Genomic DNA, 14,051 nt, shown 5'->3' with positions numbered 1-14,051 from the left:
TGTGGAGAGGAAATCCAGAATCCAGTGGTACAACTCTGGCAGCCATAATATGTGAAGTATTTATGAAATAACAATAGTTATTGTACACATTACATTTGCCTTGGGTTCATTTCATTATGTTAGTTATATTGCTGATTGTGTGTTTATTTAAAGGTGCACTATGTCACTTTTTCAGCCCTTCCTCATCAGAAAAATAATGGCCATAGAGATTGCAGCTTGTTATGACCCATATTGAAGTGTGTTGTGTGCGTTGAACCTTTTTAAGTACAGTGTTGGTATGTAGTCCTATATTCTTGCACTGTGGGACTTCTAGATGGGCAGTGCTGTTTCTCTTCTTAACCCACCACAACTCAAAATGCGAGCCTGTTTTGCTCTAACGTTAACATATACCAATATAAATATATGGCTTTAAAGTACATCTAAAGCTCATGTCAGCTCTTGCAAACTGCAACACATCAAGAGCTGTGTCTCTTTTTTGTTTATAGACCTGTAAAAAAGTTGCATAGTGAACCTTTAAGTTGAACAGAATATTATAGTAAATTATTTTATTCTAGTAAGAATGATTCCACAACATTATTTTGGTCATGCAAAATTAAGTTGGAATACAACAATTATTTCATCATCATTTATTTAACAATAATTTCATTGGTGTATTTACATGTGTAACATTCAAGTTGCACTTTATGTCCCTTTGCCTAAGTGAATGTTTGTTCCTACCTGCTGTTGTTTGAGGAGGGACAGGTGTTAGTGTAACAAAGTAAGAGAGTAACGTGCGATTAGGAGAAGAGTTGTGATCCCCAAGAGTGTGATGTACACCATCTTGCCGTGTTGGTTTGTCGATTAAAAGAAGATTAAAGAAAAGTAACCAAAGACAAATTGTATGCCTGCTTATTGCCCATAGCCCAGAGGGACTGGAGAACCAAGAATCAAGTTTACAAGAACATAAGCATAAGTACAGGCAGGTACGTATCAATAATAATCATATACAGTAAACTGTGATTTTGTTGCTCTGTTCTGTACATGCGACATCCATTGCATGTCTGTTCACCCTGGGTGAGGGATCCCTCCTCTGTGGCTCTTCCTGAGGTTTCTTCCATCTTTTTTCCCCTGTTAAAATTTTATTCAATATTCCTCACTCGAATCGAGGGTCTAAGGACAGAGAAAGTCATTCACTGTTCAGATAATAAAGCCCACTGAAGCAAGGTGAGGGCTATATAAACAAAATTGTTTTGATTTGATTTAATGTATATGAAAATATATTGTTATATATGATATTTATTAGGTATACGTAATAAATGCACACTACACAATATGATAATACATGATAATAATAGTGGAAATGTAAAATAATATCATGATATAATATCATGTAATATGAAAATAAAGCAATAACAATATAGTAACATAATTATATTGCTATCATGTAGTGAAATAAGCAATAGTAAGCAATACAGTGCTAATTATATTCGTGCTCCATAAACTGCTACCTACATGTCAAAGATACTCAACTTAAATAGATAAACTTTACTTGAAAACATTCAAAAAGTAACTGGACTATCCATAGAATGTGGATAACAGTTCTGACATTGTGAAATCTGTGTATTGTGTTGCAAAGATATATAGCTACTCAAGTTAGCATGCTAACCAGCGAGCCCCGACCGGTCTAAAGTTCCTGTGCTAGTGGTGTAAACATTCCAACACTCCAAACTTCCAGTTCTGACTGAAAGCTGCATGGCTAGCTGAGCTGTAGTTAGCAGCAGTTAGTGTTGTTGTTGTTGTTGTTGTTGTATCAATTAAAGGTCCAGTGTGTAGGATTTATTTGGCTCGGGCACCACTTGGTGATGCTTCGACCTGCTCAGTCGTCTCCTGGATCCACACACTTTACATAATATCAGATATTCAGTCAGTGCAATTTATAAACTGCGATTTTGTTGCTCTGTTCTGTACATGCGACATCTATTGCATGTCTGTTCGTCCTGGGAGAGGGATCCCTCCTCCCTCCCTCTTCCTGAGGTTTCTTCCATCTTTTTTTCCCCTGTTAAAAGGTTTTTTTTTTCAGAGGATGTCGTTGCAGTTTGTAAAGCCCACTGAGGCAATGTGATTGTGATTTTGGCCTATATAAATAAAATTGATTTGATTTGATTTGTGATGATCTTTCTGCAGAAATGGTATATAATTCAAATAATTGTGAATTAAACATAATCATTTTTTCAGTGTATAGTCTTCTGAATGTTTTTTGTGTTTCTGTTACCTAAGAGTGAGCCGACAGAGGGAGTAGGTCCTCAAACACTGGCTCTAGAGTGGACCTTACAGAGAGGGTGCCACCGTAGGGAGGGTGAGACGAGGGGTGTCAAATTGTTCTAATCTGGATCCTCACTGCTTGATGCCACTAAATCCTACACAACGAACAATCTGCTATGAAACTTTGGTTTATTTTTTATCTTTCCCTCTAAAAACTGTCAAAATTAAACAATTTAAGAATCGCATTCCATCGCTCACAACCCACAGATGTGTGTCACAAGTAGACACAGTGACACATTGCGGGGTTACAACTAGCTTTCTCGGGGGCACCTTAGCTGTGGTAATGAGTGAAGGGAAAAACCGGCCTCCTCTCTCCTCCCAACCTCAAGATCACAAGTCAGTTTCTTGTGATTACAATCAGTCATGTCCCACTTAGATGTCTGAATGACAGAGTCAGAAATTTAAAAGAGAAGTGAGTTCATGTTAAATTGACAGACCCATTACAGCATGCAGTATCTAAAGTTAGGGATTAAACACTTCCCATGCAGTTAAGATATCACTGCTTGGTTCTCTATGTGATGTTGTCTGGAGGAGGAGAGCAGGCGACTGTGGTTCTGAGTTAAGAGGAAAATTGAGTAACTTAGAGGAACAAGACGCAAGAAGAGGAAGTGTCTAGAAAAAAGCAAAGCTACGTATGCATGTTTCTCTCAGAACAGGAATAGGAAGTATGAAGAGGACAGGAAAAAACAAATCCACATCTCAGCGCAACTCAACTGTTGCGAGCGTAAACCACAGGGCTCCTTTTACTAGTGCAGGTGCACCTCGAGTGGCTGCACGCTCTTCTTCTGAGAGGAGTTTCTGAAGAGCTTCTGACTTTAAAGATGAGTGCCTCGCTGGAGAGGACTACAGACTGTCCCTTGCCACCTCCTGGAGATAACTCCAGCCCAGATGAGGAGAAAGAGAACCTGACAGACTCGAGTGAGTTACACTGGGAAGATGGAGGTCTGCCAGGGGAGCTTCAGAGAGGGATGGAGACCTTACGAGTGAACAGAGAGCTGACCGACGTGGTGCTCAGTGTTCAGGGACATGATTTCCCTTGCCACAGAGCCATACTCGCAGCTGCCAGTCAGTACTTCAGGTAAAACTGATTCTAGTCTTGTCAAACTGGATTGTGATGGCGCTGCTGTTTTTACTGAACAGATGTTTTTCTGTGCAGGGCGATGTTTTGCAGTGGCCTGAAAGAAAGTCACGAGGAGCGTGTTGAAATAAAGGGGTTGGACAGCGGGACGATGAGATCGCTCCTGGAGTATACCTACACCAGTCGGGCTCTCATTACACACTCAAATGTCCAGAGAATACTGGAGGCTGCCAGTCAGTTTCAGGTAAATGACAGTCACTTACACTGAATCAGTTTACGTTGCATGATCCTTATCTGGTACAGACAGAGTTCCTTGTAAATCTTGAGCAGCTTATCAGCAGCAATCTTTTTTTTTCTTCACAAATTGATTGCCAGTAAAGACAAAAAGTTCTACGTGATTTTCTCTGCCAAGTAGGTTATGTTTTCACTTGTGTCCATTTATTTGGTGGTTGTTTAGTTGGTTTGTCACCTGGATAACGCAGAAACTACTAAATGGATTTCCTGAAAAATTGGATAGAGAATGGGTCTCGGCCCAGAATAAACCCCTTTCAGTTTTGGTGCTGATCCAGATAAAGGGACGGATCCACGGTTTCTCACTTTCTTTAAGGTTGTGATAGGGCTTTTTTTTTTGGACATTTGCATTGGTCTCTAAGAGTGAGTACAATTTGACACAGATCCTCTATCTGGTGAGCTTAAATTATGGTTAAGCAGTTATGGGTGGTTTAAAATTTAGATTGATAAAGGGCTGTCGAGTCTGATATTGGATGAGGCTTGATTGAATTAAAGGGGACAGCTGGGCCTCAGTGGAGGTATGTGCTCTACTGAGAGGCATCTTAGTTTGGACTGTAATTCACAAAAAACTGAAATTCGATTTCATGTTAATGTGTCTTCTACGCAATGCTGTAAAAGCTACTTTTGTAGCATGGCTTTGCAAGCAGTAAACACTGGAAGAGGTTGAACCATAGGAAAACTACCACGGAAATCTTGTTTGTTTCAGGAAAAAGTACTTCAAAATAGTGGCCAAGCGAATTCACGCTGACAAATTTTCGCAATATCGAAACAAATGCGAACCATGAAATCTATCCATAACTTTTTTGTCTGTGTGTTTTGTCTAATTTTTGGCAAATAAATTATGCTCAAAGTGTGTAGTGTATGAGTGTATAGGTGGAGAGAGAGAGCCTGTAACCATAACTGTAAGAAATGCACAAAAAGAACAATTACACTTAATTATTAGCAAAAAGGCAAGCAGATGGACAAAAAATTGCAAAAGACCAAACATTTTCTCTGGATTATTCACACAATATTATCATATGTGTTTTATTAACACAACATTAATATTTCATTTGTTACTATCACGGTCATCGTGAATATCGCAATATTACAGTAACCCTAGCTCAAACTAGTTTTGAAAAAAGAATGAGAGAAAAGACAATGTCATACTACATTATAACAAAATGTAATTTAAAAAGGTCACACGTCAGAAAGAAATGCCCCTCATTTGAGTTTATTGCAAAAAAACTACCTAACTGCCTACAGGTCATAGATAAACTAAAAAGATGAAAAACCCCACTGTTCCTGGGAAAGTGTGACTGTCAGCTTTGGTTTGTATACACTGGCCATCAGTGAGACACCTGCCTTCCAGAAACTAGAGTCCAGATGGGGGGATTACACCCAGCAGGATGACTCAGTTCACTGATTACTCAGGCTACTGTAAGCTAACTTCTAAAATAGCGTGCAACAACATCATTTGCCAATAGTCAATACTTATGACTCATTGATACCTAATATATTTATGTTTCTTCTTTCCTTTTATTGTCCAAAATTGTTTGTAGCTTCAGTGGTTAATGACACAAAAATGGCAAAAAAAAAAGGGAAAAAAAGCAATTTCACTACTTGGTTCACTTTGTAGTTGATGAAGTAAAACTATCAGCAACCTACTGCCAAAGTAAACTATTAGTTTAATTACAGGTAGATCACTACTCCCCAACACTGCTCTTATGCAAAGACACTGACTCTAAAAACCTTATGCTAAACTGAAAAGTACCTACAATCCGATGAACTCAAAAAAATAAGTCAACAAATGATGAAAGAGTTGGTATTTTTTGCTTGGTATATTTCTGATTTGATGTGTTAGGGGTTTTTAACAGGATTCTAACACTTTCACATTCGTGTCACCACGTGAACGATCATGTGATCATTCAGTGGAAAATAAAAAAAATAAATCATAAAGTTTAAACATCCAACAGCAACAGCTTACTGTTTATGCAATATAGTTGATATTCATGACATTTTAATTCAGTGTCAGTGAGTTATTATCAGCAATCAGCAATACAACCTTGCTGTAGTGTAGAACTACATTTAAAATCCTCCAATTGTTCAGAGCTTCTCGCTTTAAACAGTCCTTCCCCCATGTGACAAACATCTCACTGGTCGTTGTAAAAGGGAAGTGAAAGTTGGCCAGTTGTTTACACTCAGGATCAGTTTTCCATACAGGCTTAAATTAACAACACAGCTGTGTGAGTCAACTGAGTGGGCAGATGTTTGTATACCTACACCTCTATTTTTGTGACAGTTTGAGTTTTAGATATTAGAAATAGAAAATGTTCAGGCATTCTGGTCTTCAATAGGTAGTTTTAGGTTAAGGGAACAAATCGTATGCAGAAGTATTGATTAACTTATGCATGATTTATGATGATTTTAAACATAAATGAATGAAAGAATGTGTGGAATAAAAATGGCGATTTCTCTGGTTCTGCTGTATCGATGTTTAAAAATTTGTGTTCAAAACTGTCCATAATGAGTCCAACAGTGTTATAGAACTACAATGCCAGACCAGTGGACTGCTGTTTAAAACTTGGCACCTGAATTACCCACAATGCAACTTGCCACTGAGTGACATCACTGGAGACAGTTTATCAGATTACATGCAGCTTCCTCTGGAGCCACAAAAGCCTTTACTACTCTTTTTCCCTCACATGCGGTAGTACTCCCCAACACCTGTCAAAAATACTTAAATGTAAAATTGGTGGCGTTACACTTTAACAAATGATCAAGTCACTATGACTTTCTTTGTTAGTTTGCACTAAATAGATGATCAGGTAAGGAATGTTAACTGATCATGTACTGTATTTGTGTACTTATGTTAAATATGTAAACGTTTGCATCTGATGGCCAGTTTGATAAAAAAAAAAGCGCCTCGTATTTGAGAACAGGCTGATCAAACACATGGGTCTGAATTAAAGGTTTATGTTACTGTAATCAAGCTAATTTGGTCACATGTGAATGTACAAAGTAACTGTGAATTAATGATCTTTAACAGGAACTCAGTGTTGGGGAGTGACGAAGCACAAATACTTCATAACTGTACTACAACAAAAGTAGATTTTTCAGGTATCTGTACTTTGCTTGACTTTTAAAATATTCTCTCTATATTTTAACACAAATATCTGTACTTTCTACTCCTTACATTAAAAAAAAAGGTTCATTACTTTAGTTTTAATGCATTTGGGGGGAATTATTGACTATTTTTATTTTGTGTCATTGCACACCACCTTTTCCGACATCACAAGACCGATTTCAATCAGTAGGCTTCATATCGCGTAACAGATGTAAAAAGACAGAGAGGGACACTGGAATGGGGAGAAAAGACATGTTCGTGTCTCGCATCTGCAGAGACCCTGCAGCCCTCTGCCTGGATTTTCTTATTTTCTCACTTTGTTGCTGTTCGGGATGCTTTACCAACCCGAAACGTGGCTATTTGACGTCCTGGGAATGCGACTCAGCAATCAACTCTCTTTGTGGTGCATTTATGAAAACCTGAGGATCCTAATGATTCTTCCTTTAAGTTTAATAGTCTTTGAATTATATTAATATGATGTCAGGTTAAGTTAGCTTTAGCTTACTTTCTGACTTTTACTTAGATAAAGAAGTTGAATCAGTACTTCTGCTTTTACCAGAGCCTTTTTACACAAGTATCTGCACTTGTGTAAGATATATTTTAAGCAATGCATGTGTATACTTTTGCCACCTCTGCAGGAAGTCACGATGCATCCTGCATTAATTAATGCATTGAATCATACTGTATTAGTTAACCATGACTTAACTCTATGAATTCTACACTTATTATAGTGTCACTCACTAAGATTAGGGGTACAGTTTGAGGATATGCATGTGATCATTTCTTTTCAGTTACAAAGTGGTTAATGGTTAAAGTGTTAAAGAGCTAAAATCATCAGATCACAAGAAACAATTTAAAGGTATAACACACTAAAACAGTAAAACAATAAGGAGTATACAAAACAATGTAAATGTTGTTGAAGATTAGAGCACGAAGTTTCAACTTTTTATGGCCCATGGCACTTTTGAGGTTTTTAAGTAAATTTTCAAGATGTCTTGTCAGTTTTAGTTTTGCATTCTTTAAATTCCACTGATCAGTCTTAGAAATCCCATGTAGGTTTATGTGCTTATCAGTGACACAGAGAAACTCTGAGTCAGAGTGCTTACTCAATTTTCGTCTTAACTGTGATAATAACACCCATGTTGGCCTTGTCTCCTGTAGTTCCTGCGTGTGGTGGACGCATGTGCTGGCTTCCTGAGCAAGTCCATTCACCTGGAGAGTTGCATTGGGATCCTGAATCTTGCTGAAAGCCACGTCCTGACGACCCTGAAGACCGGGGCTCAGGACTACATCACCACTCAGTTCTCCCAGCTGGTCCAGCAGCAGGATTTCCTGGAGCTGCCGGTAGAGTCACTGGAGACCGTCCTGCAGAGGGACGACCTCGATGTCAAGTGTGAGGAGTGTGTGTTTGAGGCACTCATGCTCTGGGTGAGGGCCCAGCAGGAAGAACGCTATCCTCTACTGGCCAGGTTGCTTTCACATGTGCGACTGCCGCTGTTGGAACCTGCGTACTTTGTGGAAAAAGTGGAGTCAGATGAGCTGATTCGACGCTGCAGTGAGGCTTTCCCTTTGCTGCAAGAGGCCCGCACCTATCACCTCTCCGGCAGTGAGGTCAGTATACAGGGAAAACCGAAGATGTGTTGTCACGTCGGACATTAGGGAAGTTAATTTGTAAAATTCTGGTGCACTATTTTGGAAGCACCTCTTTGTCCATCCATAGCAGAAGCTATCTACTATCCTTTAAGTGTTCTTGTTCCTGAAAATTAATGACAAATTATCCTATAACACCTACCCTGGTGTAGCCCAAATTAAATTCAAAGTTGTTGTTGAACCATATGGAGTGTAAGGCATGGTTTGAGCTCTTTTGAAACATTATAAAGCTGATTTTTTTCTTCTGGCATTAATCTATGGGCGTTTGAACACACTGAATTATTTATTAATTTTTCTCGCCTACTTATCTGGATGGAAAAATATGTATGCAACTGTCCTGTATGATTCTATTTGCTTGAAAATACATATGTCCACATCATATAGTCTTACATGGCCCAAATTAGAATTTTGAACCAATGTCACTGAAAATGACTCACTGTCACTGCCGTTACAGAGTAACAGGGTCAAAAACTCAATAAAGTTCTTTATTTCCTTTTTTACACTAACTTTATTCATATGAAATAGTCCAAAACAAGCGCTTATGTGGAAAAACAGCCTATGCAAAGAGCAAAATGCATAAAACTACATACTTTTGCATAATTTCAAAGTTTAGGGCTTTCAAAAACTGTAATAAACCATATATTGCTGGATTTGAAATCTCATAGGCTACATGATGCATCAGTCATCCAAAGGCAGGAGAGAGGAGAAAGAAGTGTGAGTGAGTCACTTGTCTACACAATCACTCATTGTCTGTTGTAGGCTTTAAGGCGGGCATAGAAGCTCATAGATTTGCTCAAGTGAGCTGTCAATCAAACAGCTGCCATCTCAGAATCTCAGGTGTATGGGTGTAATGGGGTCTGCTATCTTTTTTGACAGGTAAAAACATGAAAAAGCATTTGCGATCACAGTTTATTTCCCCATTTTCTCACTATTTAATCATGGAATACTGTTAAAATGATTCACATTTTTTGTGTAAAAATAGGCATGAGAGTGAGAGCAAAAAACTCCTTTTTGTGGATACCTCATTTTGTAATACATTTCTGCTGTATTTCATGATTTTTTAATTATAGTGCTTTGTTCATGTCTAACATGATGACAGGTGGTCTCCGAACGAACCAAACCCCGCGTGCATCACTTTCTATCGGAGGTGTTCCTTATAATCGGAGGCTGCACTAAGGATGAACGCTTCATCGCCACTGTCACCTGCTTGGACCCCCTCAGACGCAGCCGGCTGGAGGTTGCCAAGCTACCAATCACAGAGATGGAGGATGAATCCCAAAACAGAAAATGGGTGGAGTTTGCCTGCACCACCTTCCGCAATGAAGTGTACATATGTGGTGAGAGAAGTCACGTATTCAAGTTACCCTCTATTGTGCTGGTGAAAGTGAAATTGTTCACCATCTACTGACTATTTATCTGCCAAGTTATGGTCCTCTTATCAAGTGTACATTTTTCTTGAATCTTCATCATGTTAGCAGGTTGTTGAAAATGTCTTGTCTGCAACTGAACAAAACAACAGGAAGGCGTGACATCATCTGCACCGACAGTTTATGTGGTTTTAGGTGTTTCCCAACTCAGGAAGTGACACTTCAGGTTATTTAAACTGTTCAGCTACAGTGTGAAAGTTAAAAATGGGTAATGGGACTTTACAGTGGGTTGCCCAAGGACGAGCACACAGACACAGTCATTACTAAAGACTGAGTGAAACATCCATGTTTTGGGATGAAAGCAGTCCATGCAGCTGGTGACAGTTTTCTATGATCCTCTTGTTGTTGCAGGAGGTAAAGAGACACAGCATGATGTTTGGAAATATAATGGCGCCCTGGACAAGTGGATCCAGATCGAGTCTCTGACGACTGGCCGCTGGAGGCACAAGATGGCGGTCCATGGGGGGAAGGTGTACGCACTGGGTGGATTTGATGGAGTTCAGAGACTCGCTTCTGTGGAGGCCTATGATCCCTTTCACAATCGCTGGTCACAGGTACAATAATTCTTTATTAATGTGCTCTTGTGTAATTTTACACTGAATGTTATTTTAAGTTCTATCTCAATGCTTTCATCAGCCTCGTTGCCACGTAGATAATTCCAGCTAAAATGCTCCAACTGTGAGATACCTGTCCAGCACCAAGCGGCAGACAAAGTTAGCAACTTACTGCTGAACATGTTGAACATTTAGCAGTTAAAGAGCCAGAAGCTGGTGAAGATCGAAGACTGTATTAATAGTGTTAAAGTGTTTGGAGTTTCTTGGTCTGAAAAGTGAAGCCAATGCATAAGAACCTTAAACCTGCACTCTCTTCTAATGGCCAGCAATGTCTGATTGTATATAAGCCTATGAACAAAAAAACATTCTTCTCACCTGATTTAATCCCCAATGAAACTGTCTTTTTGATGAATTTGGAAACTCTAATCCAAATATGGTCAAGTTGCCCAAAAACCTGTGAAGTGTGACTTGATGTTTCATTGGTTTCTCCAGTGCACCTGCAATTGAGAGGTTTCCTTTTTTTAACAATTGAGGTTATTGCAATTTCTTGAAGAGAGAAATAAGAAATTTAAAAGTATTATTAGGTGCCCCTAAACGATGCGCTGGTGCACCTAAATGAAAAAGTTTGGCACAACACAACTCATTATTTTGAAAGGTTATTCCATCATTCACTTTAACATAACATAACACTGTTTTCTTGGATATAAGTTTTGTTTCATTACAGACATTTTTATTGCAAAATGCCCTCTTGCGTAAGTCTTCTATGTCACTATGGCTTTTTAACGAGCTAGTGGATGCCATTAGTGGCTAGTGGCTGTGGAGTTATGTGCAGCCTTGTCAAGCAATAAAAGTTCCTTTGTCTTTTATTGTTTACTATTTACAGCGGCAGCTGGGAAGTTGATTCACAATGACTGAATGAAATTGTTGTTGCTCTAACTAGCTAAAAGGTGCTAACTGGCTAATTCTAGTAACAGCTGTTGAGCAGAGGATGTGATTGGCTGAAAGGTGAGAGGGTTGTGACCACACCACTGCCATGAAAAGTGACATTATGACATAACAAGTGGCATGGGAACATGCCATTGTGAAATAATGAAAAAGGGCATCTTGAAATGAAAGTTTAATGTTGAACATATTGGTGCTTCATAATAACCTTGATAGTTACTGTACTATTACTGTGTATATTAATAAAGTAGATCTGCTGCTCCATGTCATGTATACTTGGATGCTTTGATTGTTGCAGGTGACACCTCTTGCAGTTGGTGTGAGCTCCTTTGCTGCTTCGAGCTTTGACAGATGGATCTACGTGATCGGTGGCGGGCCAAATGGAAAGCTGGCGACTGATCAGGTCCAGTGCTGGGAGCCTGGGACAGACTGCTGGGAGCTGAGAGCGCCCATTCCCATTGAAACCAAATGCACTAATGCAGTCACATTCAAGAACTGCATCTATATAGTCGGTAAGTTGGCAGTGGTGGGTGGTTACTACTGTAAGTACATGTACTCAAGTACTGTACTTTAGGACAAATTTGAGGTATTTCTACTTTACATGAGCATTTTCGTGTCATACTTCTTTATACATCCCACATAATAATGTATATAAAGAGTCAAATTCCTAAATGAGATGAACACAGTGTGAAAGTGTAACATTAAAATAAGCACAGATGACTTATTAGCGGAAAACCTGCTTAAATAATTATTGTTTTTGAAGAAATTGGTCACCTGTGTCTGGTTTATTGTGTAAGAAATCAATGTTCATACTGTACATATGTGAACATGTCTATCAACCTTAATATGGCAACTGTTTAATTATTTACCTGTCTGCTCCCAGGTGGAGCCATGCATGCCATGTACTGCTACTCTCCTCTGTCAGACTCCTGGTCCCTGGTGACCCGGCTGGGGGAGAGGGCAAGCTGCGCCATTGCTGCCTGTAACAACAAACTCTTCATCACCGGGGGACGGGATAACAAGAACCAAGTCATCTCAACGGTGATGTGCTGGGACGTTGACCGAGGGGTGTTGACGGAGGAGTGTGTTTTACCTATGGGAGTGTCGCACCATGGCAGTGTGACACTGATGAAATCCTACACACACATACACAGAATAACACCTGCTGCAGAGAGCCAATGACAAAGACTTCATGTGAACAGGACAATATTGTTGTTGAGAGAGTGGTGGAAAAGGAAGAGTGCAAGAAAGCGATGAAAAAGGACATTTTTGAGTGCATTGTTATGCTAATTTTATGTCATTTTTTTGTCACTTTCAAATAGGAGTCAATCACTATGTTTACCTTTGGCAATATAATGCTATATTACAGTAGCAGCTGATAAACATTAAATAATTAGGATTAAAACAACAAATAATAATAACAGATGGATGTAAAATTAAAAGTAGATTTAAAGTAGAATTAATACCATGGGATACATTGTTTCATGGCTTTTACAGTAAAAAAAAAAGGTTAACAGAGAGATGATTTTAATCATGCTAAGCGATTAAACATTCCTAACAGAATAAAACAAATATATGCATTTTAATTACTAAAAATATGCACATCAACACGAGGTGTGACTTTCAAGGAGGAACCAAACCAAAGCCCAACAGCACCTGGTGTTTACACCAAATGTGATTCTGCAGGCCTGTGTGTCTATCTTCCAGTGAACACTGCCATCAAGTGGTCAACATAACTCTGAGTTTTGTTTTATTTATACAAACATGCAGGCTTAAAACTATGAAGATAAAAATCTGAAGTTTCATCTAAAAAAGTCTTGGATTGCCCTTTATCCACACTGCAAATCTGTTTTCACAGAAATTACAAATCTTTGAGTCAGTATATTTTCAAAATAAAACATGTTGACATGAAGGTCAGTAATAAATGACAAAAAACTTGTGTTCAATTTGAAGTACTTAAAGTAGAAGATTCACTCAAACCTACCATAAGTAAAATTTTGAAGTAGGCTACCTGTACTGTGTACCTGTGTCTTCCCTTTTATGCTACTTTATACCAGTGTTGTAAAAAAATACCCAAAAGTCATACTTGAGTAAAAGTAAAGATAACCTGTAAAAATATGACTTTGGTAAAAGTGAAAGTCACCTATACGTATAGAACTTGAGTAAAACACTTAAATCATCTTTATTTAATGTACTTAATTATCTATTTTCTGGTGATAAATGTACTTGACTATCAAAAGTAGAAGGAAAAGTCAATTATACATTTATCTACAGGTGTGTATATGTTTATATGGTATAGTATGTGTGTCTGATAAAACCAGCCCTGGATCCATTAGTCAGCATTTTTCTAATTATTGGAATCTGTGTTTTTGTTTTTAATCTGATTGTCGATTAAATAAATGAATTAAAAAAAAAATGCAAAGCAACCAGTGACTAAAGTGATCAAGTAAATGTAGTGGAGTAAAAATACAATATTTGCCTCCAAAATGTGGTGGCATGGAAGTACGAAGCAGCAGAAAATTACCTAGTACCTCAAAACTGTATTTAAGTAGAGCACTTGAGTAGATGTACTGTACAATATTACAACTTCATTGTACGTTTACTCCACTACACAGAGACAAATATGCTTTTCATAGTATTTTCTACTATTCTTCATTTGAACTTATTGTGAAGGGCAGGGGAAATCAAAGAGACCGGAAACT

At 38.5% G+C, this 14,051-nt stretch overlaps 1 protein-coding gene across 1 annotated transcript; it reads left to right on the top strand.

The window, feature by feature from the left end:
• Positions 1-2,971: 2,971 nt before the first annotated feature.
• On the top strand, positions 2,972-13,186 carry klhl6 (kelch-like family member 6). Its single transcript, XM_084361508.1, has 7 exons — positions 2,972-3,379; positions 3,458-3,623; positions 7,938-8,387; positions 9,526-9,763; positions 10,205-10,407; positions 11,648-11,861; positions 12,233-13,186. Exons 1-7 carry the CDS (start codon positions 3,123-3,125, stop codon positions 12,529-12,531), a joined length of 1,827 nt encoding a protein of 608 aa, XP_084217634.1. The 5' UTR covers positions 2,972-3,122; the 3' UTR covers positions 12,532-13,186.
• The last annotated feature ends 865 nt before the right edge of the window (positions 13,187-14,051 follow it).

Source organism: Pagrus pagrus (assembly GCF_965226575.1).
Source record: "Pagrus pagrus genome assembly, chromosome: 9".
In the NCBI taxonomy this organism is placed as follows: domain Eukaryota; kingdom Metazoa; phylum Chordata; class Actinopteri; order Spariformes; family Sparidae; genus Pagrus; species Pagrus pagrus.
Note: the sequence above shows the minus strand (reverse complement) of the source record. Positions and strands in the feature narration are given on the sequence as shown.